This window comes from Rasamsonia emersonii (genome assembly GCF_000968595.1).
Source record: "Rasamsonia emersonii CBS 393.64 chromosome Unknown ctg1118621759962, whole genome shotgun sequence".
Lineage (NCBI taxonomy): Eukaryota > Fungi > Ascomycota > Eurotiomycetes > Eurotiales > Trichocomaceae > Rasamsonia > Rasamsonia emersonii.
Genome location: NW_013563325.1, coordinates 25,929 through 36,354, shown reverse-complemented (window position 1 = coordinate 36,354; position 10,426 = coordinate 25,929). Strand labels below are relative to the sequence as shown.

The 10,426-nt window shown below is 51.0% G+C and overlaps 3 protein-coding genes across 3 annotated transcripts; 1 reads left to right on the top strand and 2 right to left on the bottom strand.

Annotated features, from left to right (window-relative positions):
* Positions 1–2,336: 2,336 nt before the first annotated feature.
* Positions 2,337–4,204, bottom strand: T310_0762 (MFS monosaccharide transporter; the record flags this gene model as incomplete). The annotated part of the gene is made up of 4 exons (XM_013476373.1): positions 2,337–2,576; positions 2,664–2,740; positions 2,798–3,143; positions 3,197–4,204. 4 exons carry the CDS (start codon positions 4,202–4,204, stop codon positions 2,337–2,339), a joined length of 1,671 nt encoding a protein of 556 aa, XP_013331827.1.
* Positions 4,205–5,052: 848 nt separating this feature from the next.
* T310_0761 (uncharacterized protein) lies at positions 5,053–6,493 on the bottom strand (the record flags this gene model as incomplete). The annotated part of the gene is made up of 4 exons (XM_013476372.1): positions 5,053–5,203; positions 5,472–5,634; positions 5,794–6,153; positions 6,199–6,493. The coding sequence occupies 4 exons, from the start codon at positions 6,491–6,493 to the stop codon at positions 5,053–5,055; spliced, it is 969 nt and encodes a 322-aa protein (XP_013331826.1).
* Positions 6,494–8,800: 2,307 nt separating this feature from the next.
* On the top strand, positions 8,801–10,333 carry T310_0760 (Nicotinamide phosphoribosyltransferase; the record flags this gene model as incomplete). The annotated part of the gene is made up of 2 exons (XM_013476371.1): positions 8,801–9,671; positions 9,729–10,333. The coding sequence occupies 2 exons, from the start codon at positions 8,801–8,803 to the stop codon at positions 10,331–10,333; spliced, it is 1,476 nt and encodes a 491-aa protein (XP_013331825.1).
* Between the last annotated feature and the right edge of the window lie 93 nt (positions 10,334–10,426).

The following is a 10,426-nucleotide window of genomic DNA, read 5'->3' as shown; positions in this document are numbered from 1 at the left end:
AAAAAAAATGACGAAGAGAAAAAATTTTTTTTTCTCTCATCAGTCCCGTCTCTTTCGAAGGTCGTTTCAGATTCAAGATGCGCTGATTCACGCCTTACCGTTCCATGCGAAATTATTTTTTTAACGCACTGCTTTTGGGGGCCATGGCACGGCCTTAGTCGTGCCATGTTGATCTACGGAGTATCTGCTGAGTCTTTTTTTTTCCCTATTTCTCCGTACTGCGAGATAATCACGCCGTTGACGATATTCTAAACAAACTGCCGAACTCCATCGTAACAAGTCGATATCGAGAAGACAAAACGCGTTTATGCCCAACATCTGCGTCTTTTTTTTTCCTACACGTGGTTTTTAATCAGGTTCTCTGCTGCTTCTAGAATCACCCGCAAGCAGATTCAAATCTCCGGCCATTCTAGACCAGCCACCAGCGCCCATGACGAGAATTGGAAGACTCTTCGCGAATTGTCCAGCAGGCTCACATGTGATAGCAACCAACTCATCATCCCTCAATTCATCATCATTATTAACAACGTATTATGATAGCAGATACAGAGATCTTCAGTCTGTGCAGTCTGATAAAGAGATGGCCAAGCTGAACCGCGATAACTCCCCGTAATCGCTAACTGGGGCAGCGGATCAAGAGAGTAGTGGATGATGGGTTGCACTAGTTAGTCGATCATCCACGATTCGCAGAATGCCTCAATGCTCTCTATGGTAACTCCGGCAGAGGTCTGGTCCGGCCCGTCGCGTAGCCCACATGAAAGTTTTCCTCTTTTTTTTTCTTTCTCCAATTTTTCTGCCTCGGTTAAAGAGTACAGAGTACTGTACGGAGTGCGGAGTACGGCGTACGGAGTAATAGAAGGAAACATGCAAGCGCACGTCAAGCCTCAAGGATACATGTAGCCGATAGATGCAAAGCTAGCGGAAGAACTCATCCGGAGTGCAGAATACTCCGTAGGTACTCCGTACTCCGTAAGTTACTCCGTAGATCGTTTCCAAAAGATCAAAAGCCGTTAAAAAAGTGGAGCTTAGCTAGCTAGCCTAGTAAGGTAGCTTTCCTGCCTAAGTTAGGGAACCCGGGTAGGTACTCCGTACTTAACGTGGCGCTCCGCACAGCATACCTATTATATAAAATAATAAAAGGGTTCATTATTATTAGGGCAGTGATTGGCCGGCAGTCTTTCCCTTGAAGGTATAGTATGGGGGGTTAGATCTATATCTAGGTAGGTAACTGTCACCCTAAAATTGCTGATTATTGCTGATAAATGATTGAATAATACAGAGAGTTACGCCGGTTCGAGTTTGTTGCTTCGAGCATCAATTTCACTTCAGTCAGGAAGATACTCCGTACGGAGTATATTAATATATTATTAATTATTAATATTGCGGAGTTCCAAGGTTATTTTGTTTTGTTTTGTTTTGTTCTGTTCTGCAACCTTCCTTTCTTATCTATCTAAAGTATCTATCTCGCATATTCTCGGACCTTTTTTTGATCAGATATCTGATTTTCTTAGCTCGAATTACTCCGTACGGAGTAATAAATTAGAGATTCAGCAAGGATAAAGATCCTAACTACCTACTCCTCCATAAGGCCATTTATTTTATTTTATTATTAACTAAATAAGTAAATAAATTCAAGGAGAAAAAAAAAGTAATGTTTACCCTGTAATTATGTTGAAATGAATATTCTTTCTCTTTTTTCTCCTTTTTTCCTCTTTGTTTTTTGTTTAGAAGTGTATCTTGTGAATGACGCTACATTTTTTTTTCTCCCTTTTTTTTTGCCTTCTCAAACAGTTCGTTCGCCTTGGTAGACTTGAAGATTTTTCCCCTCGGAGTGTTTTTTTTTTAAAAAAAAAAGGAACGTTTCCAATGTTAATACTGCTAATAGTGTGGATATAGTACGCCATACAAAGCAAAAAATATATAAATTTACAAACAGTGCATTTAAGTCAGTCCCCTTCATTATCACCGCAGTCGCTGGCTTCACACAACCAGATTGCCAACTCTCTAAACACCAAATAACAGACTTTGGTGATGTCTGTCGAAAAGGTCAGCGAGCTAAATTGGATTTCCTTATTTTATTCATTTTTTGAAAATATTTATTTTCCATTATTTACATCGACTAAACACATCGCTAAGGCATTCACATCATAACTCGTTACGTATATGTACAGTACAGCTCAACGCACCGCGTCTTTCAAGAAATTGGAGTCAAGACCCGGCACCTCAGAAATAAATTTCACAATGCCGCCCCATGACACATGACAACAGGACCGTTAATTTAATTGTCGACATGCCAGAGACACAAGACCGACCCTGTGTCTGTCCTTCCTTCACACTCAAACCTGCGCAGCGGCTTGAGCCTCTTGTTGCAGCAGCTCGGCCTCGATGGCCTTTCTGCGCTGCTCCTCGAACTCGCTCGTGTTGTCCCTGAACAGGTGGTCCATCTGCTCCAGCGTCCGCCCCTTGGTCTCGGGGACGAACCAGTACGTCCAGATTCCGGACAGCAGACAGAAGACTGCGAAGAACGTGTAAGCGCCGAAACCGGTATTCTGCACCAGCGGAGGAGTGATGAGACCCTGGAGGGAAAGACCAGTTAGTCACACGACCCCGTGAATACGCAGAAAAATAACTCCGTAAAGACGCAGAAAATCAGCCGAACTTACAATGATGAAGTTGTTGAGCCAGTTCGAGCAGGTCGACAGGGCCACACCTTTGGCGCGCAGCGAGGACGGGAAAATCTCTGCGGAAATCAATCAGTTCATGAATCATGGATTGCAATTGTCGGAAGATTGCTCACCTGATGGCATCGCCCAAGGCACAGGACCCCAGGAAGCTCCAAAGCTGAGCATGTAGAAGAACAGGAACGCCACACTCGTCCAGCCCTGGGCGCGGTGCGCAGGCCAGTCCTTGTCAAAGAGCCCGACCAGGACGGCAATGATGATGTGGGAAATGCACATCAGAACCGATCCGATGAGCAGCAGCGGACGGCGTCCGACCTTGTCCATCGTCCAGATGCTGCTTGCGACACCGACGAGCTGGGTGACGTTCAGAATGCCGGACATGACCAGCTGCATGTCGTAGTCGAGACCCATGGTCTCAAACAGCGTCGGGGAGTAGTAGATGAGCGCATTGATACCGACGAACTAATTCTCCCGTTAGACACCCGATCACGAGCGCGCGGTCAGGTGATACGTACCTGCTGGAAGAACATGATCATAATGCCGATGTGAGTCCTGCGCCAGCAACCGCGCTTGAAGCAGTCGGTCCAGGACACAATCTCCAGAAGAATCTCGCTCTTCCTGCTCCCATCCTGCAGGTTCGGGTGTCTCTCCGCTCGGATTTCCTTGTGGAAGCGCACCTCAGCCTGGATATCCAGAAACTCCTGACGGACTCGCTTGTCGGTCGCTGGCAGTCGGCGCAGTCTCGTCAGGCTCTCCAGAGCTTCCTCCTTGCGGCCCTTGAAGGTGAGCCATCGGGGGGAGAATGGCAGCACCGTGACGCCTGCAATCAGGACGAAGCCAGGGATCATCTGGAGCAGGAAGGGCAGTCGCCACGACCACTCGCCGGCCATAAAGCGAGTTCCGTACGTGATCCAGTAGGCAATGATGATGCCCAGCACGATACAGAACTCCTCCATCACCAGCAGCGTTCCACGCACCTCAGGCGGGCTGACTTCGCTGATGTACAGAGGAGCGACCATACTGAGCATGCCAATGCCCATGCCACCGATCAACCGGGCCACCGTCAACATCGCATAGTCCACAGCGGCCGTCTGCAGGGTGGAGCCGATGGTGAAGACCACCACGGCCACGACGATCGAGTAGCGACGGGAGATCTTATCGGCGATCCAGCCCTGGTTCAGAGCTCCCAACAAGGCTCCCAGCTCGATCATTGCGGTCATGAGACCCTTCCAGAACCCGGCGCCGGCCGCAGTTTCGGACACGCGGGGGAACTTCTCCAGAAACTGCGGCATGACGAGGATGACGGAGACGACACCCTGGTCATAGCCGAAGAGCATACCACCCAGAGTGGCACACGCCGCACAGAGAAAGACAAAAGGGTTGTGGAACAGACCCCGGATGCCCGGAGGGCCGTAGGTGTCCTTGCCAAAGACCGCCTCCGCATGGTGGGTGACCCCATGCAGGGAGGGGGACTCTGGGGGTTTGACGGTATCCTTCGTGTCGAGCTTGCCGTCCGTCGCCATGCTCCAGAAAAGCAAGTAATGCGAGCTGGGGTTTGAATTGGGGGGGGGGAGGGGGGTGACGTTGCCAGTCGTCGAGGGTGGCCTACGGCTTGGGAAGAAGCCTAGGATGGGATTCCAGGAGGAGAGAGGAGGGGGGGGGGGGGGAGCGGGAGCGGGAGCAGTTTATATAACTTCAAACTGGTCGTTTAATTAAACTTCCTTTGCCAGATTGAACGGGCAAAGCCCGACTCCTACAGAGGACCATGATTCGTCGCAGCGAGGAGGAGGGGGATGAGGTCAAGACAGCCCCAGCCAGGAAACCTTTCCTCGCTGGGTATGCTGCGGTGGAACAACCGCGAAGAATCCAGCTGGAAGCGAAGAGAATCTACAGATGATAGATTGACCGCCTGCCCGGGAGGGCAGGGAGTCGAGTGGGCACAGGCTGCGGAGCACATGGTCAAGATGCGTGCGGTCGAATGAGACGTTTTGTCGTCGTGTTTTAGTTGCAGCGGTGGGCTTATCTGACCTGCAGCGCTTGGATGAGCTTGTAGAATGCCATCGAACCGCTGTCGCCCAGGCTCCACCATCCTGCAACGGGAAAAGTCTCCCTCACCATCGCAGAAACGCTGCGACCTGCTTCAGAAGGAAGGTACTAGAAGCAAGGTTGAAAGCGTTGCTTAAGATGTTCTACAGCAATGGCCTTTTCTGAGTGAGTTTTTTTTGGCCATGTTTCTGAGCGAAATCCAGCAAGGGCGGGGGAAGGGCAGTCGAAGTAGATGGCGTTTGGGGCAAAAAGCCACCGCGCATCACATGCAGGCGTTCATAGGTCGAGTGACGGCTAGTGGCGTAGGGAAGAGTTCATATGAATCTCAACAGGGGGCAAAAAGCAAAATAGGCGCAGCCAGCGCCGTTGCTTCGATCTGGCACAAAAGAGCGGCTCGGAGACCTGCTCCCGTGGCAGCAATTGCCAATTGCGGAGGTTTGGCGAGAAAAAAAAACTTTTTTTGTGCAAAGCCTTGGCTACCCAACGCCAGCAGAGTGTAAAAAAGAATAACAATTGTCTAGGCAGGGGGGTGTTCTGGACGCAAGGTCGAATGCTGCGGCTGTGAGGGATTTTAACTTCTGTGGCGTTACTGGCGTAGGGCTTCAATCCTTCTGCCCTTTGTGGCGTCCAACAACCAACTAACCGTCATTGCGCGTCGAGACGGCTGGCCTGCTGTCAGGTTTGACAGCAGAGCCAAATTCTCCGCTACTGACAGATGGAAGCGCATGCGGCACGAGTGCTCACGTCTGCGAGGGCAGAGCATGCGCTCCTGGATGAACGGCAGCGCCAAGGCCACGCTCACCAGCGATGACGTCGGGCCTGGTCTTGTCTACAGTCAAGCAACAGCCACCCGCAGCCTCGGCGGGAGAATTCTCAGCAGGGCTGCTGGGCGTGAGAGCCGCAGCAACTACTTAGCAAGCGAGGGACGTTGTCCGCAGGCGAGTCGGCAGGCTCCGTTAGTGCGGGCGGCACCCCGCACGTGAGCGGGCGGGCGCAGGTGCAACACCCGGAATCCCGCAGAAACAACCTCGTCTGCAGCATACCCCAGGCCAGCTCCATCTCGCACGCTTCTCCAGGCCCGTAGAATTTTCCCCACGGGGTGCATTTCCGCCCGTTGCCTGGATTGATCCTAGATCAGGCCGGAAGCGCGCTACGTGCTGGGGGAGTGGTGCTCCATGCTCCACTGAGGCGCTTTTCTGATCCATCCCGTTCCATCTCAATTGCCGACGCCATCCTGTCACACCTTTCCCTCTGCCCGGGTCGGCCTCTGCTTGCTTCTCGTGCTTGCCGGGGCGTTGCCGTGGCTCTCTGGACCTTATCTTGTCGTCATCAGCGCGACTCGCGTCGTTGTTTTCGCTGTGATTGATCGTAGGTCGCCCCCCCGTCTCGGAAACCAGTTTCCGACGACGAGGACGAGCGTGCTGACCTTGCCTGGGACGCGTCCTCTAGGTCTCTAGATTCATCGACTGACGTTGTTTACTCGCTGCAGCATGGCGACCTCGTTTGTGGAGGACCTGTGGTCCAGCATCTTCGCTCCCGGCCCGACCCCGTCCCTCCTCGTGGCGACCAACGCCACGTTCGCCGCGCTGCAGGTCCTGCTCTTCCTGCTCCTGCTCGCCACGTACAGCATCCACTTCGTCGTGCTGTCGTTCCTGTGTGCCGCCTTGTGGTGGTCGATCAACTGGTTCGCCAGAGAAGTCCAGGCGATCCGGGCTCGCGAAGAGGTAGAGCAGCGGAAAGCCCAGCTCGCTGAGAAGGAGAATCATAGCGACTCGGAGACAGAGACAGAGGGCGTGTCTGGGAGCAGACGACGCAGAGGAGCCGCTGCAAGCGCGTCCAATACTACTACTACAAAGTCGACTGCTGCAGCCAGTCCTGCAGGTACAGCTGAGGATGGAGCGCTGCGAGAACGGCGCAATGCGGGAGCGGAGAGCTCAGGATACGTGAGTACGGACAGCGAGTGGGAGAAAGTGGACGGCAACAAGTCTGCATGATGGCGACATCGCCTGGAGTGCTTCGATTGCAAAAGACAAACTCTTCACGAAGGGAGGAAAACACAACGAACGATTTCGCTGTCGTTGCAATGCGCTATATATATACCCGATGAACCGTGTTGATGGAAGATTTCCGACTTGTCGCAAACTTGCCAGATATCGTTCAGTTTTGTTTGTTCATGGATTGGATACCCCTGTAGATGGATGACGATGACGATGACATGGACATACTGTGATTTTGATGCCAAGGCAGAAGACACATGAATGAAGTTGACACAAAGATGAGACAGAAATATAGAATATTTTTTCGCATTGAATATTGGCAGCAACATGAACTGATTGTTGCTGGAAACGAGTGCTATAACATTGCAGTGGATGATACTAGCACCATCAACCACTTTGACTTCCGGAGTGTAGACTCGTGATTTCGCAAAAGCATAGTCTGTCGACGTGCAATAATGATAATCATCACTATGATAATCAACTCCTGTAGATAATTATGTATTTACATACCTATGTGGGTATATCTTTCAGTATGTATTCCGTACAGATAAAAGCATATATATAGCGCACTCTCTTTTTTCTTCGCAATTATTAATAGAACGCCATACATTCATATTGTATTGTACTGTCCATACATATATACATAGGTAAATGATTAGTTAACTAGGTAGCTATTATTATTATTATTATTGTGGGAGCATGTGGAAAATATATCCATGGATAGATACCTTAGGTGTCTACAGTACCGACGCTCAGGTACCTAACCTAATTAATACTCCGGACCGTACTCAGGTACGATGTTATCTACGGGTATCCATGGATCTCTTCATTGGCTCGGGAAATGGATTCCATCGAGTGTCCACACGCGGGGCTTGGCGCTGCTGTACAGAGTAGACAATTCTTTTATGCAGAGTAGTGTTGAGGATAAATTGATCACGTGTATTAGTACTTACAAGGGATGTGAGCACATGACAGTGTGATGTAATTGCTGTTCGCTAACGTAGTAGCTACATAGTTATCTTCCATTAATTAATAATCAATATTTTATTTGTGGAAGTATGTATGATGCATAACTAAGGTTGCTGGCGAGGATCTCGTGATACCTACCTAACCTTGGTACCTGCATGCCTGCCTTGCCGCAAGTTTGTTTAGGATATAGTACTTCGTATTTATTGCCCACGAATCATGGATATCGAAACATTCACACCTATCATTCTTCTATATAATAGGCTTGAAAATAGCAAAAATAGGAATAGGGTATGTACAGAATCAGGAAACTGCACGGGGTGTATATATATATATATATATTGATAAATCCTCAATCTATAGGGTACATTGATGTAGCTGGTACTTGATTGATTGTCTCAAAGCCACCCACCACCCATTTGCAGTGTGGACTGCAACATGCCTTCCCCTTGTTTATGTAGGTTACATATGCATGGGAATCTTTCTTCTGCCGCCTTTGCCTCTCCCGCTCCTCGTCCCGTCCTCACCTCCGTCCTCACCGTCCTCCAGGCCCGACTCACCCGCACCCAGCCAGTCTCCCTCTGTTTGGCTGTGAATCACCTTCTCCTCCTCTGTCCGGTCAACTTTACGCGATGCCTCCCTCTCACTCACTCACTCACTCACTCTTTCTGTGTTCTCTGCGAGGGCGAAAACGGGGGGGTTCAGGGGGAGGGGATGGTGGTCGTCGCGGCCTCTTCTTCCCTCGCTGCCTCGATCACCACCTGCCCGCCGGGATTTTCTACTTTCAAATCGAAACTAGATCCTAACCCTACACAGAATAAAGCCAGGCCGGGTCAGAGTAGGCCGTGAGCCAGGCCATGTCTAATATTCTCAACATATCACGAAAGGTGGGCACTAGGGATTGCTATGAGATTACGCCATGGCGTATAGCGTTGACGTTTGTAGCACGCAACCGCAACATGAATCGTTCAATATTCTCAACATATCACGAAATTCGGGCAGCGGGGATTGCTGGAAACTCTATGAGATCTCATAAGTAGCCCCGTCCGTTTCCAATTCGAAACATTTTTTTTTCTTTCATCCTTTTACATCTCTTTCAAAACAATCAAGATGGGGCCACGACAGTTATCCAACTTTAACAATATCATCCTCAACACCGACACCTACAAGCACTCGCACTGGAATCTGTACCCGCCTGGCACCAGATATGTCTCGAGCTATATCGAGTCGCGCGGAGGCCCCTACCCCGCCCACCTCTTCTTTGGCCTTCAGGCCTTCATCAAGCAGCACCTCTTGCGTCCGATAACCATTGACGACATTGACGAGGCTGAGATCGTCACCCGTCAGCACCAGATCCCATTCAACAGGGAGGGTTGGCTCGGTATCGTCAATGAGCACAATGGATACCTGCCCGTGGAGATTGAAGCCGTCCCTGAGGGAACGGTCCTGCCCAATAAGAACGTCCTCGTTCAGATCGTTAATACGGATCCAAAGTACTTCTGGGTGACGAGTTTCATCGAGACGGCTCTCCTGCGAGCCATCTGGTATCCCACGTCAGTTGCGACCACGAGCTGGCTCGCCAAACAACTCATCCGGGAGGCCCTCGAGAAGACTTCGGACCATCCCGAGATCCTCCGCGATGTGCTGCAAGACTACGGCGCTCGTGGAGTGAGCTCGCAGGAGTCGGCCGCTCTGGGCGGCATGGCCCATCTCATCAACTTCCGGCAGACCAACACCATCTCGGGATCGCTCGCTGCCACTCTCTACTACAACGCTCTGAATCCTGCCATCTCCCAACCCAACTCGGAGCACTCGACGGTGACAGCGTGGGGGAAGGACCGCGAGGTCGATGCCCATGCCAACTTGATCAAGCAGTACAAGGGTTGGGGATTCGTGGTTGCTGTATCCGACTCGTACGACTTGGAGGGCGCTGTCAGGGACATATTCGGCACAAAACTCAAGGACGAGGTCATTAATAGCGGTAGGTGTTCCAATAGATCGGTTTTTACTGTCGATCGAAACTGATCTGTGTCAACAGGCAGCACGATCCTGGTGCGACCGGATTCCGGAGATCCAGCCACCGTTATTAGTGAAACGATTGAAGGTCTGATGGCCAAATTCGGCTCGACGACCAACTCCAAGGGCTACCGTGTCCTTCCCGACTATATCCGCGCGGCGCAAGGTGACGGCCTGACGCTCGAGAGGCTCAAGCAGATCTACGCCGAGCTCGATCGTCGCGGCCTGGCGGCGGACAACCTCTATCTCGGCATGGGCGGCGGCCTGCTGCAATACATCAACCGCGACACGCTCGCATTCACGCAGAAGGCGAACGCAGTCAACATCGACGGCCAATGGAAGGATATCTACAAGAAGCCCAAGACCGACAGTCAGAAACAATCCAAGCGCGGCCGGCTCGCACTGGTGCTTCGCGGCGGCGAATACCGCACCGTCCGCCGCGAAGAGGTCAAGGAGGAGGAAGGGGAGGAGAATCTGCTCCGTCCCGTGTTCCGCAATGGCAAGCTGCTCGTCAACTACAACTTTGAGGACGTCATCAAGAGGAGCGAGCTTCCTGTTCCGCGCTGGTATTACGAGCCTGTTTGGGCTGAGAGGAAGGAGGAGGAGGAGAACGGAGTGAAGAATTAGAATTAGATAGATAGAAATCTTCGTGCGGTCGTTCCCTTTCGTCGAAATAGAAAAAGATTCAAAAGAATCTAGACTAGATTACTCCTCCATACA